This window comes from Ceratotherium simum, chromosome 20, assembly GCF_057802395.1.
Source record: "Ceratotherium simum simum isolate JZ-2026a chromosome 20, ASM5780239v1, whole genome shotgun sequence".
In the NCBI taxonomy this organism is placed as follows: domain Eukaryota; kingdom Metazoa; phylum Chordata; class Mammalia; order Perissodactyla; family Rhinocerotidae; genus Ceratotherium; species Ceratotherium simum.
Window position 1 is genome coordinate 7,543,234 of NC_141919.1, and position 23,328 is coordinate 7,566,561.

The 23,328-nt window shown below is 36.8% G+C and overlaps 1 protein-coding gene across 3 annotated transcripts in view; it reads left to right on the forward strand.

The window, feature by feature from the left end:
* KIF27 (kinesin family member 27) overlaps positions 1-23,328 on the forward strand; it is a 92,915-nt gene that overhangs the window by 60,730 nt on the left and 8,857 nt on the right. For all 3 annotated transcript variants that reach the window (XM_087444390.1, XM_087444392.1, XM_087444391.1), the window contains 5 exons: positions 6,919-7,032; positions 9,658-9,834; positions 15,592-15,807; positions 20,543-20,749; positions 21,948-22,146. In XM_087444390.1, the coding sequence (XP_087300516.1) occupies positions 6,919-7,032; positions 9,658-9,834; positions 15,592-15,807; positions 20,543-20,749; positions 21,948-22,146 (913 nt within the window). The remainder of the gene's footprint in view (positions 1-6,918; positions 7,033-9,657; positions 9,835-15,591; positions 15,808-20,542; positions 20,750-21,947; positions 22,147-23,328) is intronic.

Here is a 23,328-nt window from a genome sequence, read left to right on the forward strand (position 1 = left end):
CATGTAAAGTGTATAATTCAATGGGTTTTAGTATATTACATTATTAATTTTTATAAGTTTTGGTAAAATACATATAACATGAAATTTACCATTTTAACCATGCATAAGTATACAGTTCAGTGACATTAATTACATTCACAATGTTGTGCAACCATCACCACTATATGTTTCAAAAACTTTTTCATCACCCTGAACAGACACTCTTTAACCATTAAGCAATAACTCTCTATTCCCGCCTTCCCCCCGCCCTTGGTAACCTCTAATCTACTTCTGTCTCTATGAATTTACCTATTCTAGATATTTCATAAAAGTGGAATCCTACAATATTTGTTGTGTCTGGCTTATTTCACTTAGCAGAATGTTTTCATGGTCATCCATGTTGTAGCATGTATCAGAACTTCATTCCTTTTTATGGCTGAGTAATATTCCATTGTATGCATATACCACATTTTGTTTATCCATTCATCTGTGATAGACACTTGGCTTGTTTCCACCTTTTGGCTATTGTGAATAATGCTGTGATAAACATTGGCATACGAATAACTGTTCGAGTCCCTGCTTTCAATTCCTTTGGAATTGAAATACCTAGTAGTGGAATTGCTTAGCTTTTGGAGAAACTACCAAATGTTTTTGATAGCGACAGCACCATTTTACATTCCCTTCAATATACGAGGGTTCCAGTTTTTCCACATCTTTCCAACACTTACTTTGTTTCTTTTTTCTTGGTCATCCAAGTACATGTGAACTTGTGTCTCATTGTGGGTTTGATTTGCATTTCTCTAATGATGATGTTGAGCATCTTTTCATGTGCTTATTAGCCATTTGTATATATCTTCTTTGGAGAAATGTCTATTCAGGTTCTTTGTCTACTTTTTAATTAGATTGTTTGCCTTTTTGTTGTTGAGTTATGGGAGTCCTTTATGTATTCAGGACATTAAACTCTATCAGATACATGACTTCCAAATATTTTTTCCCATTCTGTAGGTTGTCTTTAAAGTTTCTTGATAATATTCTTTGATGCACCAAAGTTTTAAATTTTTACAAAGTCCAATTAATCAATTTTTTCTTTTGTTGCTTGTGCTTTTGATGTCATGTCAAAGAATCCATTGCCAAATCTAAGGTCATGAAAATTTACCCCTATGTTTTCTTCTAAGAATTTTATGGTTTTAGCTCTTATATTTAGGGCCTTGATCCATTTTGAGTTAATTTTTGTATATAGTGTGAGGTAGGGGTCCACCTTCATTGTTTTGCATGTGAAAATCCAGTTGTTTCAGCACTGTCTGTTGAAGAGACTATTCTTTTCCCATTGAATGGACTTGGTACCCTTGTCAAAAATCAGTTGGCTATAGATTTATGGATTTATTTCTAAACTCTCAATTCTGTTCCATTTGTCTATATGTCTGTCCTTATGCCAGTGCCACACTGTTTTGATTACTGTAGCTTTGTTGTAAGTTTTGAAATTGGGAAGTAAGTCCTCCAACTTTGTTCTTCTTTTTTAAGATTGTTTGGCTATTTGAGGCCCCTTGCAATTCCATATGAATTTAAGGATCAACTTTTCCATTCCTGCAAAAAAGGCCATTGGAATTTTGATATGGATTTTGTTGAATCTGTAGATCTCTTAGAGTAGTATTGACATCATGACAATATTAAGTTTTCATATCCATATGCCTGGGGTGTCTTTCTATTTATTTAGATCTTTAATTTCTTTCAGCAGTGTTTTATAATTTTCAGTGTACTAGTCTTTTACCTCCTTGGCTAAATTTATTCCCAGATATTTTATTCTTTTAGTTGTTATTGTAAATGGAATTGCTTTCTTTCTTTCCTTGAGTTACTCATTTTTAATAATAATAATTATTATTATTGTAGCAGTAGTTAACATTTATTATTTGTCTTCAGTCAATACTATGCTAAGCACTTATGCGCTTTATCTCATTTAATCCTTTTTTCTCCTTTTTTCAACTTTTCTTTTTCTCCTAGATTCTTTATTTAAACATCTTAGATTTTTCTCATGCTAAAATTATCCTTCTTCAACTTTATACTACTGTCTCTCTCTTCTCCTCTTTATAACCAAACTTCTTGGAAAAGTTTACTGCGTTTGTTTCGGTTTCCTCTGTTTCCTTTCCTTCTCTGATCCTCTCCAGTCCAGCTTCTGGCTCCTGGCTTGACCATCCACTTCAAAACTCTTGAGAAGTTCACTAGTGCTCTCTCTGTCACTAACGTCCTTATTTTAACACCTCAGTTGCATCCAGCGTAGTTCACCACTCCCTCTATCTTGAAATATTTTCCCTTTTGTGAATTATTTGCCTTTGTGAAATTATTCTCTCCTTGTTTTTTTCTCTTTCTGATTGCTTATTTTCTGTCTTTGCCGGCTCATCCTACACTGTCAGTCCTTTACATATGGAAATTCCTCAAGGCTGTAGCCTCTGCCCTCTTTTTTTTTTTTATTGAGGTAACATTGGTTTATAACATTATATAGATTTCAGGTGTACATCATATTTCAACTTCTGTATACACTGCATCGTGTTCACCCCCAAAAGTCTAGTTTCCACCCGTCACCATACAAATGTCTGCCTTTTACCTCTTTCGCCCTCCCTCTACCCTCTTCCCCTCTGATAACCACCAATCTGTTCTCAGTATCTATGTGTTTATCTTCCACATATGAGTGAAATCATGTGGTATTTGTCTGTCTCTGTCTGACTTATTTCGATTAGCATAATACACTCACAGTTTATCCAATGTTGTCGCAAATGGCAAGATGTCATCTTTTTTATGGCTGAGTAGTATTCCATTGTCTGTATGTATATATCCCACATATTCTTTATTCATTCATCTGTCGATGGGCACTTAGGTTGTTTCTATGTCTTGGCTATTGTAAATAATGTTTCAGTGAACATAGGGGTGCATATATCTTTTCGAATTGGTGTTTTTGTATTCTTTGGATAAATACCCAGAAGTGGAACAGCTGGATCATTTGGCAATTCTAGTCTTAATTTTTGAGGAATCTCCATACTGTTTTTCACAATGGCTGCACCAGTTTATACTCTCATGAGCAGTGTATGAGGGTTGTCTTTTCTCCATATCCTCTCTAACGCTTGTTCTTTGTCTTTTTTTTTTTTCTTGAGGAAGATTGGCCCTGAGGTAACATCTGTTGCCAATCTTCCTCCTTTTTCCCTTTTTTATCCCCAAAGCCCCAGTAGATAGGTGTATGTCATAGTTGTACATCCTTCTAGTTGCTCTATGTGGGACGCCGCCTCAGCATGGCTTGATGAGCGGTGTGTAGGTCTGTGCCCAGGATCCAAATCAGCGAACCTCAGGCCACTGAAGCGGAGCACACGAACTTAACCACTATGCCACTGGGCCGGCCCCTCTTGTCTTTTTAATGATAGCCATTCTGATGGGCATGGGGTGATAATCTCATTGTGGTTTTGATTTGCAATTCCCTAACAATTAGTAGCCTCTGCCCTCTTATCTTCTATATTCTTCCTGTGTGACCTCATCTTTTTCCGTGGCTGCAGTTAAATTCTGACAACTCGCAAATTTAATCCTTAGTTCCAGATTTGTCCTGTGAGCTCTGGATTCATATATCAAACCATTGACCTCTTCATTAAGTTGTCTTATAGATGAACTCATGATCTTCATTACTTATCTCCCCACTATTCCCTGTCCCTTCTCCTTTGATGAGGAAGAAAATATAGTTTTCCAATGTGTCTCACATGAAATTTCAATCCATTCAGTTGGGTAAACTAGAAATTAAGGAGTCATCCTTAACTCTGCCATCGTCCTCATCACCCATATCTAATGAACCACTTATATCTTGAGTCTGTTCAATTCTCATTTTTACTGCCAACAACCTAATCTCTTTGTTACAGTCCTTCTTCCAATGTGAGGATCAGGCCTGCCTGTCAGTCTTATGGTCTTTGAGTCTCAGATTCTCATCTCTCATAGACCATGACTTAACCTACTAAGATGTAGCACTCTCCAAGTCTATACTTAGGGAAAAGAAAAAACTCTTTTTGTCAGAATGCACAATCTGCTGAAATGCAACTCTTCCTGTAACTTAAACTTTTTACATTCTTATCTAGGGCAATTGTGTTCCTTCTAGCCATATCTTTCATTAGAAGGAAATGACGCATTTAAGGAGGAAAATGAGTATTCCAGAAAAAGGAACAGTCTGTCCCAAGTTATATTGAAGTTTCTACTACTTCATGCAAAAACAGAAAACCTGCTCACAGTTCTAAAGGACAGCTTGCCTGCTGTTTGGAGCTAACTTTCTGACACTCCTTTTTGTCCATTTTCCACTTGACTGAACCATTTCCAGAGAATACTACAACTTCTGCATAGATTCTCCTTAGAGCAGCAGTTCTTAGCTGAAGTCCGTGGATGATCTATAAAGAAAAGGTATGGGAACCCCTGAAATTGTGGGCTATAGTGTGGTGGGGCTCTTTACTTCTCTAAGCACAATTTCCTCATCCATAAAATGGAGTTTAGAATAGTTCTTGTCTCATAGGATTATTGTGAGGATTGGATAATTAAATAGATTTTAAAAACCTAGCACAGTGCCTGGTAGATAGTTATTTTAATATTATGCAGGATTACAATATAAGATAAAGGCAGTAATGTCTAGAGCAACATGTAGAAGAGGGGATTAGACCTACTGTAATATACTTTTAAAGCATTTGTGGGAGAATAAAAATAGTGGAAAGTCAGCTCCAAGTATAAGGTGCCTTTATTTGGGCATCCTGAAGTTGCTGTGACGGTGACAGGGGCTAAGTTACAACTATGCACTGGAACTAGGGTAGCATGAAAAATTGATGACTAGTAAATATAACAGGGTCCAAATTCACTCATAATACAACTCCGATGGGCGTGAGAAATTTCTTTATTTAGCTTATAGCAGACCTCTCTTCTTTATGAGCTCCCACACCCCCCGCCCAATCCATGTCATGGTAATTGCTGGAAATATGGTGGGAACTCAGCAAATGTCCTGTCTGTTCACACTTATTCTGATTCTTTAAAAATCTTCTTTAAATAATTCTCAGCTCTCTTGAATAAGACTATTCAGTCTTGGGGCCAGCCCAGTGGCACAGCGGTTAAGTTTGTGCATTCCGCTTCGGTGGCCCAGGGTTCGCTGTTCGGATCCTAGGCGCAGACCTACTCACCACTCATCAAGCCATGCTGAGGCACCATCCCACATAGAAGAACTAGAAGGACCTACAACTAGGATATACAACTGGGTACTGGGGGCTTTGGGGAGAAAAAAGGAAAAAAAAAAAGAGGAAGACTGGCAACAGATGGTAGTTAGCTCAGGGCCAATCTTCCTAACAAAAAAAAGAATATTCAGTCTCTTGGCTGCTTCTTCCCTATACATCTCTCCCTTTGCATCTTGGAATCTGGTATATGTGGTGGTCAGGTGTGTAGCTTTTGTTGGTTCCATGGAGTCGAGGGGGAAGGGACTTCCTGAGTTGCAGTTGGTCCTTGGATGTGACTGCCTGGAATCTGCTCTCCCTCGTCCACCTTTCTCTGCTGGCCCCTGCTGATGAAGCTCATGGCTGGTATAACTCAGTCTGATCTCGCTTTCAGCGTAGAGCTTGGAGGTGCTTTGGCTTCATCTCATCTCCTAATGGCATTATAAACCCCTCTTTAGGCTACTAGGTCTTCCATGTAGCTTGTTAGCCCAGTGGCCTGTCCTCACCTTCAGTTTTGGCATCAGTTCCCCACAATAACTGACCCCCGTTGGCTCTCAACTCAGGATCCATGTCACCTGAGGCCAAGGAGTCCAATCAGTTTCTTTTTCCTGACTGTACTTCTCTGCTCCTTCTCAAGGGTGGGCAGCCCTATGTTGGTGTGGGGCCTCTGCACTGCAGTCTACATTCTCTCCCTCTGCCCTCAGTGATACCTTTACTTATCACCCCCTTTCCAGGCCAAAACTCAAGAGAGGAACATTGAGACACACATCTTACTGTCTCTTTTCTCCTTTCTGCCATTCCCAGGACTGTAAAATGGTAGATTTTCTTTTTACTTCCTCTATAGCAGTACTTCTGAAATTAACTGTGGAGAAGGTACAGTTTTAATTTTATTACTAATTTGTCACAGCTCAGTACCTTTGTAAAACATGAACGAGTAGAAAAATGAAACAAAAAATTAAAATATCCTATAAAAGTCCATCTTTTAATTATTAGATTCAACAGACATAAAAATTATTTTGTCAAATTGCTATAAAAATTTCTAAAAATTTTCTTTTAATTTCTGTACTTATCCATGATGGTACTAGTAAGATAGTATGTGGACTGGCCCACTTCGATTCACGGCCTCCTTCCTGATTCCTGCTAAGCTTTAGTGGTGACAGTGGCATTTTCTCTAAGCCCCAGGAGAGTGCCATGAGCACTGGGCCTCTTGACTTGTCTCTTAAGATGTGGATGGAAACTAAAGGAATTTGGGAATACTCTTCACAGGACCATGATCTGTCTTGCAAGGCTATTCACATGCTGCAAAATCCAATTTTTGAATGCCAGAAACGGAATATTACTTTTCTTTTTACATTTCTACTGTCATAAATTTTAATATCCCTGTGGCAGATGGGTGCCTTGGATGGACTAACTGAAGGTAATGAACTCAGAAAGGCAGAAAAGCACATTTAGAATTTTCAGATGCTTATCCCTGGTATGTAACAGTGGCAAAGAATGAAAAAAAAAATACTTAGTTTTCTTAGTAAACCCTGATTTTTTGCTGTGAGAATTGATTGCTTTAGTGAGGGGCTAACATTATTTTCTCCTCAAGTAGCTCTAACCTTCATCTACTTATTTTCTTTTGTTTTGCAACTAAGAAAGTAAATGTTAAGAAAATGATTATCTGCATAAATATTTAATGATGGCCAGGTAGTAAAAGTAATAAGGTGTTTTCAATTTCTGTTTTCTACAGGAACTAAAATTAAAAACAGAACAGGAAGAAGGTCTAAAACTGAAAGCTGAGGATCTAGATGCATTGAAGATGAAAAGGAAAAAAGGTTCGTTTGGAAATATAGACCAACTCCAGGTTTGTCGATTCTATTTAGTGTTTCCTGGTTTCTCTTCCATTTGATGATTGTCTAAATAGAGGTAAAGAGTGCTGGACTCAGAATAAAATCTTCGAACACTAGACTTTGCCACTAGAGTGCAAAATTTCCAGTATTTCTTCTGAAACCTCTGTTATTAAAAAATTACTTTATTATCCAGAAATGTGCTATATTTTTATTTCATTAGAAATGGGTTTATTTGAATGTTGTGGAATATAAGCATGAAATCCTTATTCACTAGATTCTATTTATTCCCCCCAAAACACTTCGTGTTTTTTAATGTTGCAAAACAAAACCCATTTTTCAGAATTTGACTCTAAATAAGGACAAGATTATAAGTTAATGAATATAAGTATGCAAAGAGCTTATAATAGAACATTGATTTGATAGAAAGCTTTTTTTTTTTTTTGTGAGGAAGATCAGCCCCGAGCTAACAACCGTGCTAATCCTCCTCTTTTTGCTGAGAAAGTCCAGCTCTGAGCTAACATCTGTTGCCAATCCTGCTCCTTTTTTTTTTCCCCAAAGCCCCAGTAGATAGCTGTATGTCATAGTTGCACATCCTTCTAGTTGCTGTATGTGGGACGCGGCCTCAGCATGGCCGGAGAAGCGGTGCGTCAGTGCACGCCCAGGATCTGAACCCAGGCCACCAGTAGCGGAGCGCACGCACTCAACCGCTAAGCCACAGGGCCGGCCCAGATAGGAAGCGGTAGGAACTTTTGCTATAAGAAGAGAAAAGACAAATCAAGAAATTTTCAGAACACGTACTTAGATACAGTGAATCACACAAATCATAACCTTTATTATATCAAATGAAGATAAATTCATTCATTTATTATTGGTTTCCCTGGAAACCTGTATTATGTTAGCAGACTCCTATCCATTCTTCAAAGCACAGCGAGAATATTGGCTACTCTGACATTTCTTCCATTTCCCAGACAGAACCGATCCCTCTCTCCATTTTTGCTTACATGGTATCTAGGAATTAGCTGTATATAGCATGTATTATCAAACAATCATCATTTTTATTTCTCTCTTGTTGGAATGGAGCTTACAAAAGATCCTTCATTCATCTTTCAAACCCCACTCACAGTGAAGGAATGTGTGTAGAATACGTTTAAGTTAATTGCTAGACTTCACAGGGTCTCCTATATGAGTTTCTAAAGTATAGTTGGATATAACAAAATTAAAGTATTTCTGTAGTTGCTCTGGGATATCCTTCCCATTCCTAATATTATAGAGCTACTGTTTTAAGTTTCAGTATTATTTGGATGTGACAGTGCTTATAAGGCCGTACTATCCAGGTCTGGATGGAATACTGCATAGCTCTGGATCTACTTTGTCTTGGCCACTTTGCTCTCTTATGCATATTCAGTCTTATTGTCTTAATGTAGATTTTTGGGAATGAGTTTATCAAGTTTGAGAAGAACTGGAAAATAGTGCGATTTTGATTTGTTTTCCTATTATTTGTTGTTGAGGGGCATTGCTTCATTATTATGTCCACAATACAGATGGGCACTTGGTAGAGTTCATCTTGGACAGTCATATTCCATTCATATTTTTGTTTGTACTTGTTTCTGGGTATCCTTAATTTAAAATAGTATTATCATGCTTGTTTTGGAGATCTTTCCAGCTCAATTTATTTTATAATTATTTGATGTTGACAGTCTACAATGCAGATTGGATTTCCATGCTCTATCATCTATGTCTTCCACTGTGTGTATTCATTTATTCACTTCATTGATTAATTGATTGAATCAGGTGCTCATTCAGTCATTCATTTAACATTTTATTGAAGGCCAGTCATACCAGGCGTTGGAGATAGAGAGGTGAACCAGCAGTGTAAGTGCTGTGATGGAAGTATGCACCTCTACAACAGAGAAAAAGATTCCCAGCATGTTCTCAGAACTAACTCTTATTACATATAAAGAAAATTGTCAGCCCTTTGTCAGCCTAAAAAAATCCCAGATTCAAACATATTTGGGGAGTAAATTTCAGTTCCTTATAAAAACAATACAGCAAGATGTTAACTATAACCACTTACTTCTTGACGGTTTTAGATAGCAACACTATTTTGTTATTCACACTGGTAGTTTTTATTTTTTTATTTTTATTTTTTTCTTTTCTTTTTATTTATTTTTTATTTTATTTTATTTTTTTGTTTATTACAGTAACATTGGTTTGTAACATTGTATAAATTTCAGGTGTACATCATTATACTTCTATTTCTGCATAGATTACATCATGTTCACCACCCAAATACTAATTACAACCCATCACCACACACATGTGCCGAATTATCCCTTTCGCCCTCCTCCCTCCCCCCTTCCCCTCTGGTAACCACGCATCCAATCTCTGTCTCTATGTGTTTGTTTATTGTTGTTATTATCTACTACTTAATGAAGGAAATCATACGGTATTTGACCTTCTCCCTCTGACTTATTTCACTTTGCATAATACCCTCAATGTCCATCCATGTTGTCACAAATGGCTGGATTTTAAATGTTCATTTAAGGTGTTTTCAGCCAATCTGAAATTATATTATTACCATATAAGTTTTATGGCAGAAGAAAACCAAATGATGATATTTCTTTGGAATTTTAATGTAGAAATTGGATGAGCAAAAGAAATGGTTAGATGAAGAAGTAGAGAAAGTTCTGAACCAACGCCAAGAATTAGAAGAGCTGGAAGAAGACTTAAAGAAACGGGAGGCTATAATTTCTAAGAAGGAGGCCCTGTTACAGGAGAAGAACCACCTGGAAAATAAGAAGTTGAGATCTAGTCAGGTATTCTGTTTAATATGCTGTTTGATTCTGGTTGTAAGCCATATAAACTAGGATTTTTTTCTCTAAGAAGTAAATCATACCATTGTGAAGTTAGAAATCAAAAGAAAATTATTCTTCTGGTTTTCAGTGTGTTTTTCTTATTATTGCTTATCTAATGACCATCACTAAAATCTATTGCTGTTTTTAAGTAAAATGTTCAATGTTTTTCCAAGTATGATTTATTTATTATTAACTTTTGTTTAATGTTTTTAAAATTGTGGTAACATATATAACATAAAATTTACCATTTTTTAAGTGTACAGTTCAGTGGCATTAATTATATTCACAATGTTGTACAACCATTACCACTATCTATTTCCAAAACTTAATGACCCCAAACAGAAACTGTAACCATTAAGCAATAACTCCATTTCCCCTGGCAACCTCTATTATTAACTTCAGTGGATCTTTTTAGAATAAATTGTACTATTTGATGCTGTAGAGTGAACATTGGTAATTTGGAAAAATAGACTTGAAAATGATTTAGCTATTACTGCCACCCCAAGTGAGGGGTTTGCAGGGTTCTTAGAAAAGAAAGAAGATTTTTTTGTACAGAACATTTATTTTTCAAATTATAAAGATTTGGAGACCTTTATAAAAATTTTTGCTGAGAACTTGGATTTTATGAGCCAGTGAAAGAAGTGGTTTTATGAAGGAATTTGCCTCCATTTCAAGTTTTGAAAAAAGAATGATTGTGGAGGGAGTAGAAGGACCAAGAGATACTTTTCTGGATATATCTATATGTATTTTCAACAAGAGCACCAGCATCTAAACATGAAGCTGGCTTGCCCCAGACTCAAAGAGGACTTTCTGCCCAAACCTTTGCCTCCAGCCAGCCTTGAGTCTGAGGTCAGTCTGTACATTGAGTCATGGAACAGAGAGGATCAGTGACCTGCCTCTTCATTAGATCTGCCTTACAGCTAGCAACTAGATCAGTAGGACCTGAGTTGATGGTGGTGTTTTCTTAACCTCTCCACCTCAAAATAACAAGTAGACAGGCATTACTTACCTCTGCTCTGTCCTCTGTTCCCAATCACGTTGAAATAGCTATTAGCACCAGGCTGTTGGACACAGGGGTAGGGGCAACCCTCCAACCAGCCCAACTGCTGGTGCTATATCCAGGTAGCTTGCTCACACTGGCTGTCAGGGTCAAGTCTTAAAAGCTGCCCCTCAGGGCCGGCCCCATGGCTTAGCGGTTAAGTGCACGCACTCCACTACTGGTGGCCCCGGTTCGGATCCCGGGTGTGCACTGACGCACCGCTTGTCCGGCCATGCTGAGGCAGCATCCCACATACAGCTACTAAGAAGGATGTGCGACTGTGACATACAACTATCTACTGGGGCTTTGGGGAGAAAAAAAGGAGGAGGATTGGCAATAGATGTTAGCTCAGGGCCGGTCTTCCTCAGCAAAAAGAGGAGGATTGGCATGGATGTTAGCTCAGGGCTGATCTTCCTCACAAAAAAAAAAAAAAAAGCTGCCCCTCAAAGCATGTAAATGTCAGCAGAGGAGATTAACAAATTAAAACATCAAGTGAGTAAATAGAAGAAAATAACCTGGGTACTTTATGATGCATTCTGTATCACAAGAGGAAAAAATAAAAAGGAATGAGGAAGAAAATCTCTTTTTCCTGAAATAAGTTTCCTTCATGATAAAGGAAAAAAAATGAAAATAGCTGTTTTCTAGTTGCAACAAGATGTAATATTTAGGAAGAAAGAACATACTGAGATAAGTAGAATGCAAATAAATGAAACCCACAATAGATCAAAGCAAAATTGATTCTTTGAAGATTGTTTTAATGAAACAAAAGAGAAACTTGAGACTATTATACTGCTGGGTTCTTTTCTGAACAAAAGGCATAAAAAGATTACGTCTTTTTTCAGGGTTTAAGCAATACTTATAAGACTCAATCATATACATTTCAGACAAGGAACATGATATTAAAAAAACTATAATCATACCATATACCAGTTTAACTCAAAATGAGTCAAAGACCTAAATGTAAAAGCTAAAACTATAAAACTCTTAGAAGAAAACATAGGTGTAAATCTTCATGACCTTAGATTAAGCAATGGTTTCTTGATATTACACCTAAAGCACAAGCAATGAAAGAAGCATTAGATAAATTAGACTTCAGAATATTAAAACCATTTGTGATGTAAAGGATACCATCAAGAAAGTGAAAAGACAACCCACAGGATGGGGGAAAATATTTGCAAATCATATATCTGATAAGGGGCTTATATCTAGAATATATAAAGACTCTTACAACTCAATTATAAAAAGACAGCCAAATTAAAAAATGGGCAAAGGATCTAGTTGACATTTTTCCAGAGAAGATATACAAATGGCCAATAAACACATGAAAAGATGCTCAACGTCATTAGTCATCATGGAAATGCAAATCAAAACTTAAATGAGATACTATTTCACATGGCTGCAATCAGAAAAATAGATAATAAGTGTTGGTGAGGATATGAAGGAATTGGAACTTTCATACACTGCTGCTGGGATTGTAAAATGGTGCAGTTACTTTTTGCAGTTCCTCAAAAGGTTAAACATAGAATTACCACATGACGCAGCAATTCCACTGTTAGGTATATATCCAAGAGAAGTCAAAACATATGTCCACACAAAAACTTGTACATGAATGTTCATAACAGTGTTATTCACAATAGCCAAAAAATGAAAACAACCCAAATGTCCATCAACTGATGAATGGAACGAAATGTACTACATCCATACAATGGAATATCTTTCAGCAATAGAAAGGAATGAAGTACTGATACATACTACAACATGGAAGAACCCTGAAAATATTATGTTAAGTGAAAGAAGCCAGTCACAAAAGAACACATATGATTCCATTTATATCAATGTCCATAAGAGGCAATTCCATAGAGACAGAAAGTAAAACAGTGGTTACTTAGGGCTGGGTAGGGGTTGGGGAGGAAATGGAATGACTGCTAGTGAGTATGGGGGTTTTTTTTGGGGGGGGGGGGTGACGAAAATGTTCTAAAATTGACTGTGCTGATGGTTGCACAACTCTGTGAATATACTAAAAACCAATGAATTATACACGTTAGATAGGTGAATTGTAGGGTATGTGAATTACATCTCAATAAAGCTATTACTCAAAAACTACAAACCCATAAAGGGGAAAAAACAGTAGAGGAGACAACAGAGGAAAAAAGATTACCCAAAAAAAGTGTAAAAGCAAATAGAGAGTTGTTACTGACTTGGCAGAACAGAGGAAGCTGAAATCCAAGTGCCTAGAGAGGGACACCAATGAGAGCCAAGGCTTTGGCGTTAGCTTTTTTTTTTTAATAACAGCTTTATGAGATATAATTCACATAGAACATGAAAAAGACTCAGACATGAAGGGACCAAGATTTTCAGAAGGCAGGAGTGAGGCAGAAGGATAAAAACAGTGTGTGGTCAGGAAACTATCCTTTTCTCACTCTGGAACTAGATGGTTTATTTTCTGAAGATTGAACTAAGCACAGCAGAGGGTCGAGTAAGTCAGAATACTCAAATCAGGGAATGAGTGCAAGTCTACATGTGAATCCTGAGACATCCATTTCCTAACCCCCACTTGGATCCCAGAAATGCTGGCAGCCAGATTTATACTTCCCAGCAGGAAATTGGTGGATTTTCTGAAATAGTCCCTGAAAAAAGACGAGTAAAACACTTACATTTGGGGTAGAGCCTAGATATATCCTATGGTGACAAATCTTACCCACCACACAACTTATCAGCTTTTTAATACCTGACTCTTAAGTGTGATGGACATTTCAGGAATGCTGCTAACATTCAAGACAGAGACCAAAACGAATGGAAAAAAAGAAGCTCAGAGAAATTAGAAATAGAGCAAGGAGCTGAAAAACCTCAAAAAAACCTTAATATATTCAAGGTGGTAAAAGCTGATTATCCATAAAACAAGAACTACAGGTTATTAAAAACATGAAAGAACTCTTGGAAATTAAAAGGATTGGAGGATAATTTTGAGGAAATATCCCAGGAAGAAATAAAAAGATAAATTAATAGAAAATAGGAGAAAAATATCTTTAAGTAGATAAATCCAGGAAGCTCAACATCCAAGTAATAAGAATTCAGAAAATACAACAGAGAAAACAGCAGAGAGGAGATTATCAAGAACATAATACAAAGAATTTTCGCAACACTGAGGATGTGTGACTCTGGATTGAAATAGCCCATCAAGGGTCCTGCAAAATGAGTGCTGAAAGCATATCATTGTGAAGTTTTGAGTGCACTGAGGAAAAAAAGATCCTGAAAGCTTCCAGGTAGAAAAGACTAGTCACTTGTAAATCTCAAGAATCAGAACAACATTGGACTTCTCAGCCTTTTTCTAGAAGTTAAAAGACCTGATGCAATCTTAAAACTCATAAGGAAAATGATTTCCAATCAAGAATTCTCTCTTTAGCCAAACTCAATAAAATGTGAAGTTAGAATAAGGACATTTTCAGGTGAAAAAATTCTCTCTCACCTAGCCTGTCTCGGGAAAATACTAGAGGATGTGCTTCACAAGAATGAAGGCATGAACTATGAAAAAAGGAGACTCAGGATCCTGAAAATGTGATCCAGTATGGAAACTCCCAGGGTGATACCAAAGGGAAGTCCCAGAGCAACTTGTCCAGTTTGGAGCAGGAAAATGGAGGCTCCAGGCAAAATGTTTCCAGAAAAGAATGGAATGAAAAAATTGCCTGATTTAAGTTTGATCAGATGAAAAAATAGTGTTAAGAGGAATTTTATAGTTCTTTTGGAGAAGAATTAGTTATAAAGTACCAAAAAAATTGTATCAGGTGGAAGTATGATCATTTTATACTAGATAGTTCAGCTATGAATAATATTCACAAGGTCATGTAAACTGAATATTGATTTAATGAAAAACTGTAATAAATATTGGGAGACTGGAGGGAGAAGAAGTAGGAAAGAAGAGGCATAAGAGCGCTAAATCCATGTTAGCTCAGAGCCGGTCTTCCTCAGCAAAAAGAGGAGGATTAGCACAGGTGTTAGCTCAGGGCTGATCTCCCTCACAAGAAAAAAAAAAAAAAGAGCGCTAAATCCTTGTCTTCCATAATAGACAGTCAGTAGACAATATCTAAAATTGATAATGTAATTTAGAAACATGGCCTAAACACCAGAAGAAATAGCTAAAAAATTGAAGATGGTTGTTTCTGGGGAGTAAGACTCAGGTGAAAGGGTGGGGTAGACAACTGCTTTTTTTAAAATTATAAACCTTATAGTAGTATATACATATAATTACTTTGATGAAAAAATATTTTAAGAATTATCTTTAATTAGGCCATAATGAAGATCTAACTGGCCATATTTTCTGACCAGAATGAAATAAGAGTAGAAACAAATTATATGTTTGAACCACAACAAACCAAATCTTAACCTTTAGGAAATTTTAACATGATTAATTCTACTATGTAGTAGGCCAAAGAAGAAAATTTCGATTTAGAAAATAATTTAAAAAATACTGCCTCTCCAAACCTATGTTGAATTGTCTGGTGTGGCTAAGCAAGACTTGGTAGTAAATTCATTGAATCTCTGTAAATCCATGTGCAAAAACAATAATGCAGAAGCTAAAAATATATTCATTTAGTAATTTTTTCTATTTTTTTTCTAATTTATATGCAGTTTGGATTTCTAGTAACTGTTTTTGGGGTGTCTGGTTGATTGTGTCTTTTTAGGCCTTAAACACGGATAGTTTGAAAATATCAACTCGCCTGAACTTGCTGGACCAAGAGTTGTCTGAAAAGAACGCGCAGCTCCAGAGCAGCCCAGCTGAGGAGAAAATAAAGATTTCAGAACAAGTTCAAGTCCTCCAGAAAGAAAAGGATCAGCTACAGAGACGAAGAAACAGTGTGGATGAGAAACTTAAAAATGGTAGCGTGTTATCACCTGAAGTAAGTCTGTATTCTCTGGAACTGGAAGTGCTGTGCGATGGATCACTTGGATGATTTCCTCCATCTTTGTCAAACATAAAAATGATAAATCTGGCAAACTTTGTTTCCTTGAGACTTCGTCAGATGTAATGGCACCTGTTTGGTGCCATAAGCCATGCTTGACTAGAGACTGCGATGTCCTCACATAGAGGTCCATGAACATGGCCCCTTCCTGGCATTGCCAGGGGTTGGGATACTAACACTTTCCTTGAATATGGCCTTTCTCCACTGGGGTTTCTCATCTGAAATCACGGAACACAGAAAATGATTTGAAGGACTCTTGCTCAGTTCTTCCAAAGGGCGCACCTGCCTTCTCTCTGTGCATCTATCTTGAATCATCCTAGGTAATTCCTTATATACAATGGATGCCTAGAGCAGTAAGGGTCAATTCTTTCATATTGCCTTGGTTGAGAAAGGCCCAATGTTCAAGAGCACGTTCCACACTAAGTCCCAGCCAGGTAGATGCACAAAATTCAAATCCCCATAAAAATACCTTTTAGTTGGAGTTTTCATTGTGACGGGGCATATGGCTTTATTTTTTTAAACTATGTAAAAGATGTTTCATTTATTACCTATCAAATTGCCCCAGACTTTGTCTTTTTTCAACATTTTACTTCAGTTGGCACTGGAACCAATACCTTACCTTTGTCAGACGAAGTTGAATTTTTGAGCCTGACTTTTCTCTGCAAATATTTATTGTTGATGTCCTGTCATTACCAAAGCAAGAGAAAATTGCTAACAGAAAGTGAGTAGCTGGGAATCATGCACGTTGCTGAATCTTGTAGTGTTTTAGATTGGAGCAAGCGTGAGAGGAAGCGAAGGAGGCTGGTTAACAAGGAACAGGAGAAAGAATTTCATAAAATTAGATTATTGCTCACTGAGTTGATGAAAGGAATCGAGACTAACTTGATTGGGGGCTATATGGCATAAAGCGTCTACTGCCCTGTTTTATAACTTAACTTGGGTAGCTGTACAGAGGATCACAGAATCAGACTGTCCTCCTGAGACTGTTAAATTGGAGCCCCAAACTTGTAGATTTGAATGTATGAGAGTCTAAGATACTGCAAAACATATAAGTATTTGAGGAATTCTTGCCTGCCTAGGATGGTTACCAGGCCCTATGGAAGAAACAAAAGAAGTAAAAAAGCATTATTATGCTTCTCTTGAGAAATTCATACTCTGGGGAAAAAGACACAGAAATATAAGAAAACTCTAAACCCTGAAGAACATGAAAAAGCAAGTTACAGACAATGTAATAAAGCTATACTTATTACGTTATTTATACAAAGCAATGCAGTGATCATTTAGGGGAAGATTCATTAAGGCAGGTGGATTGAAATCTTGAGCTGGATTGTGAAAAACATGATATGTATTAGTAGATATAAGAAAGAAGGCTATTTTAGATAAAGTACCCTTAACTAAGGCGTAGCGATGGGAACGAGTAAATGATGTTTGCAGAAGGGTTAGAGGGTCCATTTTTATCATCAAGAAGCATTTAAATTTCTATTTCATGTAGAATTCTTTAATTAAAAACATTATATAGGGTTTTGTGGTGAAAATACAGCACCATGCGGGATACCTACTTAGCAGCCACTCTGGATTAGTTTGAGGGAATGATGAACCTCCTACAATTGATAGGGTTCCATTTAGTCAGTTCTTCCACCTGGTTGGTTCTTCTTAGTGTAGCTCTGAAGTGGGCTCTGCTCTCACCACATTTTAAAGCCAAGATTAATAATAGCAGGTGATTGGGAACATGAGATTCTGATATGACACAACGTCAATAAAATCTAAGTGGAATGGTTTACTGTTTTGATGTCTTTAAAGTAGCTTCGAATTATTTTCTCTTTCTACAATAAACTAAAATATCTTTCCTAATTGTATTACTCATGGGAAGAGATAGAAAGATTTTAGATCACTACAGTAGTACAGGTTTACCCAACAATTTAATATAGACAAATCACCTCCTTTTTTTGGTAAAATCCAGAAACTAAAATTTAAAAAAAAATACTTGAACTCTTTTTCTAATAATGCAGAGCAGTTGCCTAGTAAGTAGGGTATAGGAAGAAAATACAGGAACTGTTATATCTATGTTTATTTCATCTTTTAACCTTTCAATTTGGTGTTTTATCATTAGAAAATGCATATAATTTATAGAGAAATCTACAAATATGTAGTTGCTTGCTCAAAAGTTTTTTTTTGTTTTTTTTTTATTGATAGGGATGTGTAATCTAAAATGTTTGGAGACCATTGCTTTAGGTCCTTGTTACTGTCAGTGTGGTCTCTGGACCAGCAGCAACAGCATCACCTGGGAGCCTGTTAGAAATGCAGAGCCTCAGGCCCCATACAGACCTGCTGAATTAGAAATCTGCATTTTAACAAGATCCCTGGTGCATGTTTGAAAAGCAGTGCTCTATGGTAAAGGATAGTCAACTCTTGATAATCTGTGGCTTGAGTGTGGCAAATTTTTCATCCTGGGACAGTTTCTCCTTGCCTCTCATCTTGTCAATCCGCACCTTTTGCTGGGTTAGAGGGAACCGCAAATATTTATATGCAGCAGCTTCACTGGAGCGGGCTATCCTCAGGGTTCTATAGTCACACTACCTTATATTGTCTCAGTGCTTCCTTAACTTAGATCTAAAACTTTAGAAACTAAATTTGTACCAAATTGTTCTCAGCCATATATAAAGGCAAACTCTTTCTACATTTGTTTTTGATAAAATATAATCACAGTATGCATTCAAAAGCCAAATATGTTCTTTGGATAATTCATATTTGTTTTCTGGTTCCTCTTATTCATTCGCCTAAGTACCTTTCAGGATTTAAGTTTGTTTTCCTTTTTTTTTTTTTAAAAAGGTGAACATCGGGGCTGGCCCCGTGGCCTAGTGGTTAAGTTTGGCGGGCTCCACTTTGGTTCCCGGACATGGACCTACACCACTTGTTGGTGGCCATGCTGTGGCGGTGACCCACACACAAAATAGAGGAAGACTGGCATAGATGTTAGCTCAGGGTGAACCTTCCTCAAGCAAAAAGAGGAAGACTGGCAACAGATGTTAGCTCAGGGCTAATCTTCCTCAGAAAAAAATAAAAAATAATAACAAAAATAAAAAATAATAATAATTAAAAAGGTGAATATTATTTTTTTCCTTATGGAGCAGTTATCAAATCATCAAATTCTTCTTTTTTTTTTAAAATAATTTTATTTATTTATTTATTTTTCCCTCAAAGCCCCAGTAGATAGTTGTATGTTGTAGTTGCACATCCTTCTAGTTGCTGTATGTGGGACGTGGCCTCAGCATAGCCGGAGAAGCAGTGCGTTGGTGCGCGCCCGGGATGCGAACCCAGGCCGCCAGCAGCGGAGTGCGCGCACTTAACCACTAAGCCACGGGGCCGGCCAAAATCATCAAATTCTTGATGGTTAATGATTGCATAGAGAAATAAAATGGCTGTTGAACATTTTTTTCAAAGTGGCTCTTTCAGGAGATTTTATAAAATGGCTTTTAAAAATAAGTATTATTCAACTTCCCACTGGAGTAGGTTATTACATACCTTTTCCTGAATTCCAGAAAAGGAGTTCTGGAAGTTATTCTAACTATTCTTTAGGTAGATCAGAAATATTAACATTATTTTCCTTTGAAATGCTGGAAGCAGGAGTGGAGAGAAATATTTGGGTCATGTAACCAAGGTGTATAAAAATATGTTTTTCTCCTCTTCCTTCATTGACTCATTTAGCAGACGCTTACTGAGTGTAAACTAGGTGATGTGTACTGTGCTAGGCAGTAAGGACAAGAGTATGGGCAAGACCGTCTGCCCGCAGGAAGTTAGAGTTGAGGCGACCTCCACCACACATACAGGTAGACAGAAATGTATATCCAAGTCTCACCAAGTCCGAAATAATTTCTTACCAGAGATTTGGATGCTCTCAAATAACATGTTATTTGGATAGTTCAAAGAACTGCTAGGTTTTCTGACAGTGACTCATCAGATTTTTTTTTTCCTACAAAGGAAATTGTCTCTGGCATATGAAAAAAATGGTATGCTACCACCATTTTTAATGCCTATATTTTCCCTCTAATAACATCTTAGAGGAATCTTATGAAATGTTTCATGTCCTTAAATCCTCACTACTCTTTTTTATGCCATACTGTGTTTTTTCCCTAGAGACTCTCCTCTGATTACTAGTTCTTAATAAGTTATTCTAAATTTATTTCTTCTTTTCCTCCTAGCAATGGAGGAAAAGAAGTTTTGATAGATCCTTGTTTTGATAGATCCTATGTTTTGATAGATCCTTGAAGGGACATCAGGAGGTCTCCAGATTTCACTGAAACATAACATGCACTTTAGGAGCAATGGAGGGAGATATATGACAATACTGCTAATCCTATGGGCTGAGGTTTGTTCAAGTGTATTCCTTGGTGACAGCATTTGCTGTATGACCTTGGGACATTTCATAACTCATCTAAGCTTCTGCCTCTTCCATTTTACTACTCAAGGTTTATTGCGAAGATTCAATGATTATATGTTGTATATATATGTATTGCATTGTGTAGCATAGGAAGTACTCAATAAATATTATGTTCTTAAAATTTAGAAGAGTAGTAATGTCGATAAGACTCAAATGGCATAGTGAGATCTTAGTATATGACAAAGTGCAAGTTATACTAGTTCATGTAAAATGAATAATTTCTATTGTATCTAGGAAGAACATGTTCTTTTCCAACTTGAAGAAGGAATTGAAGCTTTGGAAGCTGCAATTGAATATAAGAATGAAAGTATCCAGAGTCGCCAGAACTTGCTCAGAGCTTCATTACAAAACCTCTCTCATAGTGAAGCAGATGTCTTGGAAAAACTAATTTGCCTGAGTCCTACTGAGATTAGAGCTATTCTTTTCAGATATTTCAATAAGGTTTGTTTTTTGAGGGACAGAGTATTTTCTTACAAAGAGGGTCAAGATGCTTATATATCCCACATTTATTTAGAATTTTTAAAGAAATTGAAAGGCCTTAAGATTTGATGGTGTCACTACAAGTTCAAGCATGATTTCTGTTTCCAGTACTGAATGTTGCCGTGTGAAAGCTTTGTGGTCATGCAAACATGAGACCTAACTGTGGGTTTCTTCAAGTTTAAGGGCCACTTGAGAGAAGGGCTTTTTGAAATAGTTTTAAAAAGCAAGGAATTTAAGTTATATTCCTCAGTCACTATTTCTTTGATATTTTCTAGATTTGGTTGTTGCTACTTAGCATTCATGAACAATCAAGGGCCCTCCAAGTTTGAGTTCCCTTTCTCTCCTTCATTGCTGTAGGGTGGGAGTACCTGTCCTTTCTCATCGTAACCTGTGAAGTGAAATGGAAATGAAGTGGTGCATCAGTGGCAAAGACAGTAATAGATTTTAGCATTAACCTGAATGCTTAATATCAATTAAAATATTATATTTTATACAAATTTGACAATTTACTGATGCAGAGATGTTTCATAGCATTGAGAACTATATCTTTTCTCTAATGTCCTCTCTTAAGATACATATTATGAAGTGTTAAACAAGTAGATAATTTTTCCTCTGAAAAGTATATTCAATTTAAGGGAATATCAGACAATTAATGAAAAAGAAAACACTGAAGTTTTAAAATAAAGTTCTAATTCTGTTAGACAAGTGAAATAAAAATGAAAAAATTAATGGAAATGTTATGCACAGCCCTCCTCTTGGATTATTACTGTCAGTAGTAAGTTACTATTATTGATGAGAGTGCTCCTATTGCCAGGTGTATGGAGGGCAGAAAAATAGTGGAGTACTGTCCAGGGCTTTGATATAGATGACTCTTGTGGTGTTCTTAGAACAAGGGTTCTTAACTCAGAGCTCCGAGGCCAAGGTCAGCGGATTTTCTGATCCTGAGAACCCTTTGTAGAAATGAGTATTTTTCTGGAGAGAAAGTCAACAACAAATTCAAAAGGCCGTTAGGTTATTTTGTGGGTATGTTACAAAGCACTGCCTAGTTATACCATGGTGATTAAGGAAGTTCATCTTATATAGTCTAAGAGAAGTAGATTAATCTATTATATTAAGCTTTCTAACACACACTTAAAGGGTCAAAAAATGTCTTTTCTAGGTGGTTAATTTGCGAGAAGCTGAACGGAAACTACAGTTACAGAATGAAGAAATTAAAATGCAGGTTCTGGAACGAGATAATATAGTCCGTGAGTTGGAATCTGCACTGGAACATCTGAAATTGCAGTGTGACCGGAGACTGATGCTCCAGCAAAAGGAACATGAGCAAAAAATGCAGTTGCTGTTACATCATTTCAGAGGTACCTGTCCCTTCTTGTTCATGTGTAAAGGTCATGTGTAGGAGGGGATTGGAGAAGGAAGTGGACAGAATTTGATCACTTAAAAGCCCAACCTGGATAAACAGCTACTGCTTACATGTTTTTGTGCTCTGCGTGTTTTGGTTGCCACATGTTGGCACAGTTGACTTTGATGTAGGGCTGTTCATGCTTGAAATGCCATCCCTCCTGCCTGTCCCAGCACACACATAAGAACTGCTGTAATCCCGTTAGTTTGTTGTTGGTCTAGTTTTTGTGTACAAATGTGGGATGACTGTCATATTTCTAGTTATAGTTCTTGTTATAATTTTTAGTTGATTGTAAATTTTGTGCATTAAGTTATATCTTAGGTCAAAATTACTCTACCATTGATGGGCACATACTGTATATCAGTGCACAATAGTTTAGCTGTCAACTCTGATGTAGAAAGAGCTGTCATATTAGTTGGTCCTCACATTACCTGGGCATATGGCCATATATAAATAGTTGTTATGGCAACAAAATCACTGCCAGGCAATACTGGTACTACTTCAGTCCAGGCTGCTTGGCTACTTAGTCTTGATTCTCATGAATCTGTTACTGGAAATGGGCTAAAAGGCATCTGGAAGAAACAACCTGAGTAAGCAGAAAATTGGAAAATATATGAATTTGAGTGTTGAGGCAATTTGCATCTAAGTTAATCCTATAACCAATTAATTAGCAACCACTTGCCTGATGACAGGATTTCTTTGACATGGTCCCATAAATCATTTCATTCAAACATGCTCTCCTTACCTTATTTTAGTTCTATCTTAAGTCTGTAAAAGTAATATCCTACTAGAGTTTTTAATGTATTTTTCAAGTAATTGACATTGTACCATAAAAGCTCATGCTATAGCAAAATGAGAACATTTAAAAAATCATTCATTTCTATAGCTGTACAAGTTTTTCATAACAGAGTTGTAACTGAAAATGTTAGCAATTTATGAATTTTCTAATTTCAACTAAATATGGGACATAAAATTAAGTTGATTTATATAATATACTTTATGGGGATTCTGATTTACGATGTCATTAATTTAAATTATTTTTTTAAACAAGATGATGAGGCCGGCTCCGTGGCTTAGCGGTTAAGTGCGCGCGCTCTGATGCTGGCGGCCCGGGTTCGGATCCCGGGCGCGCCCCAAG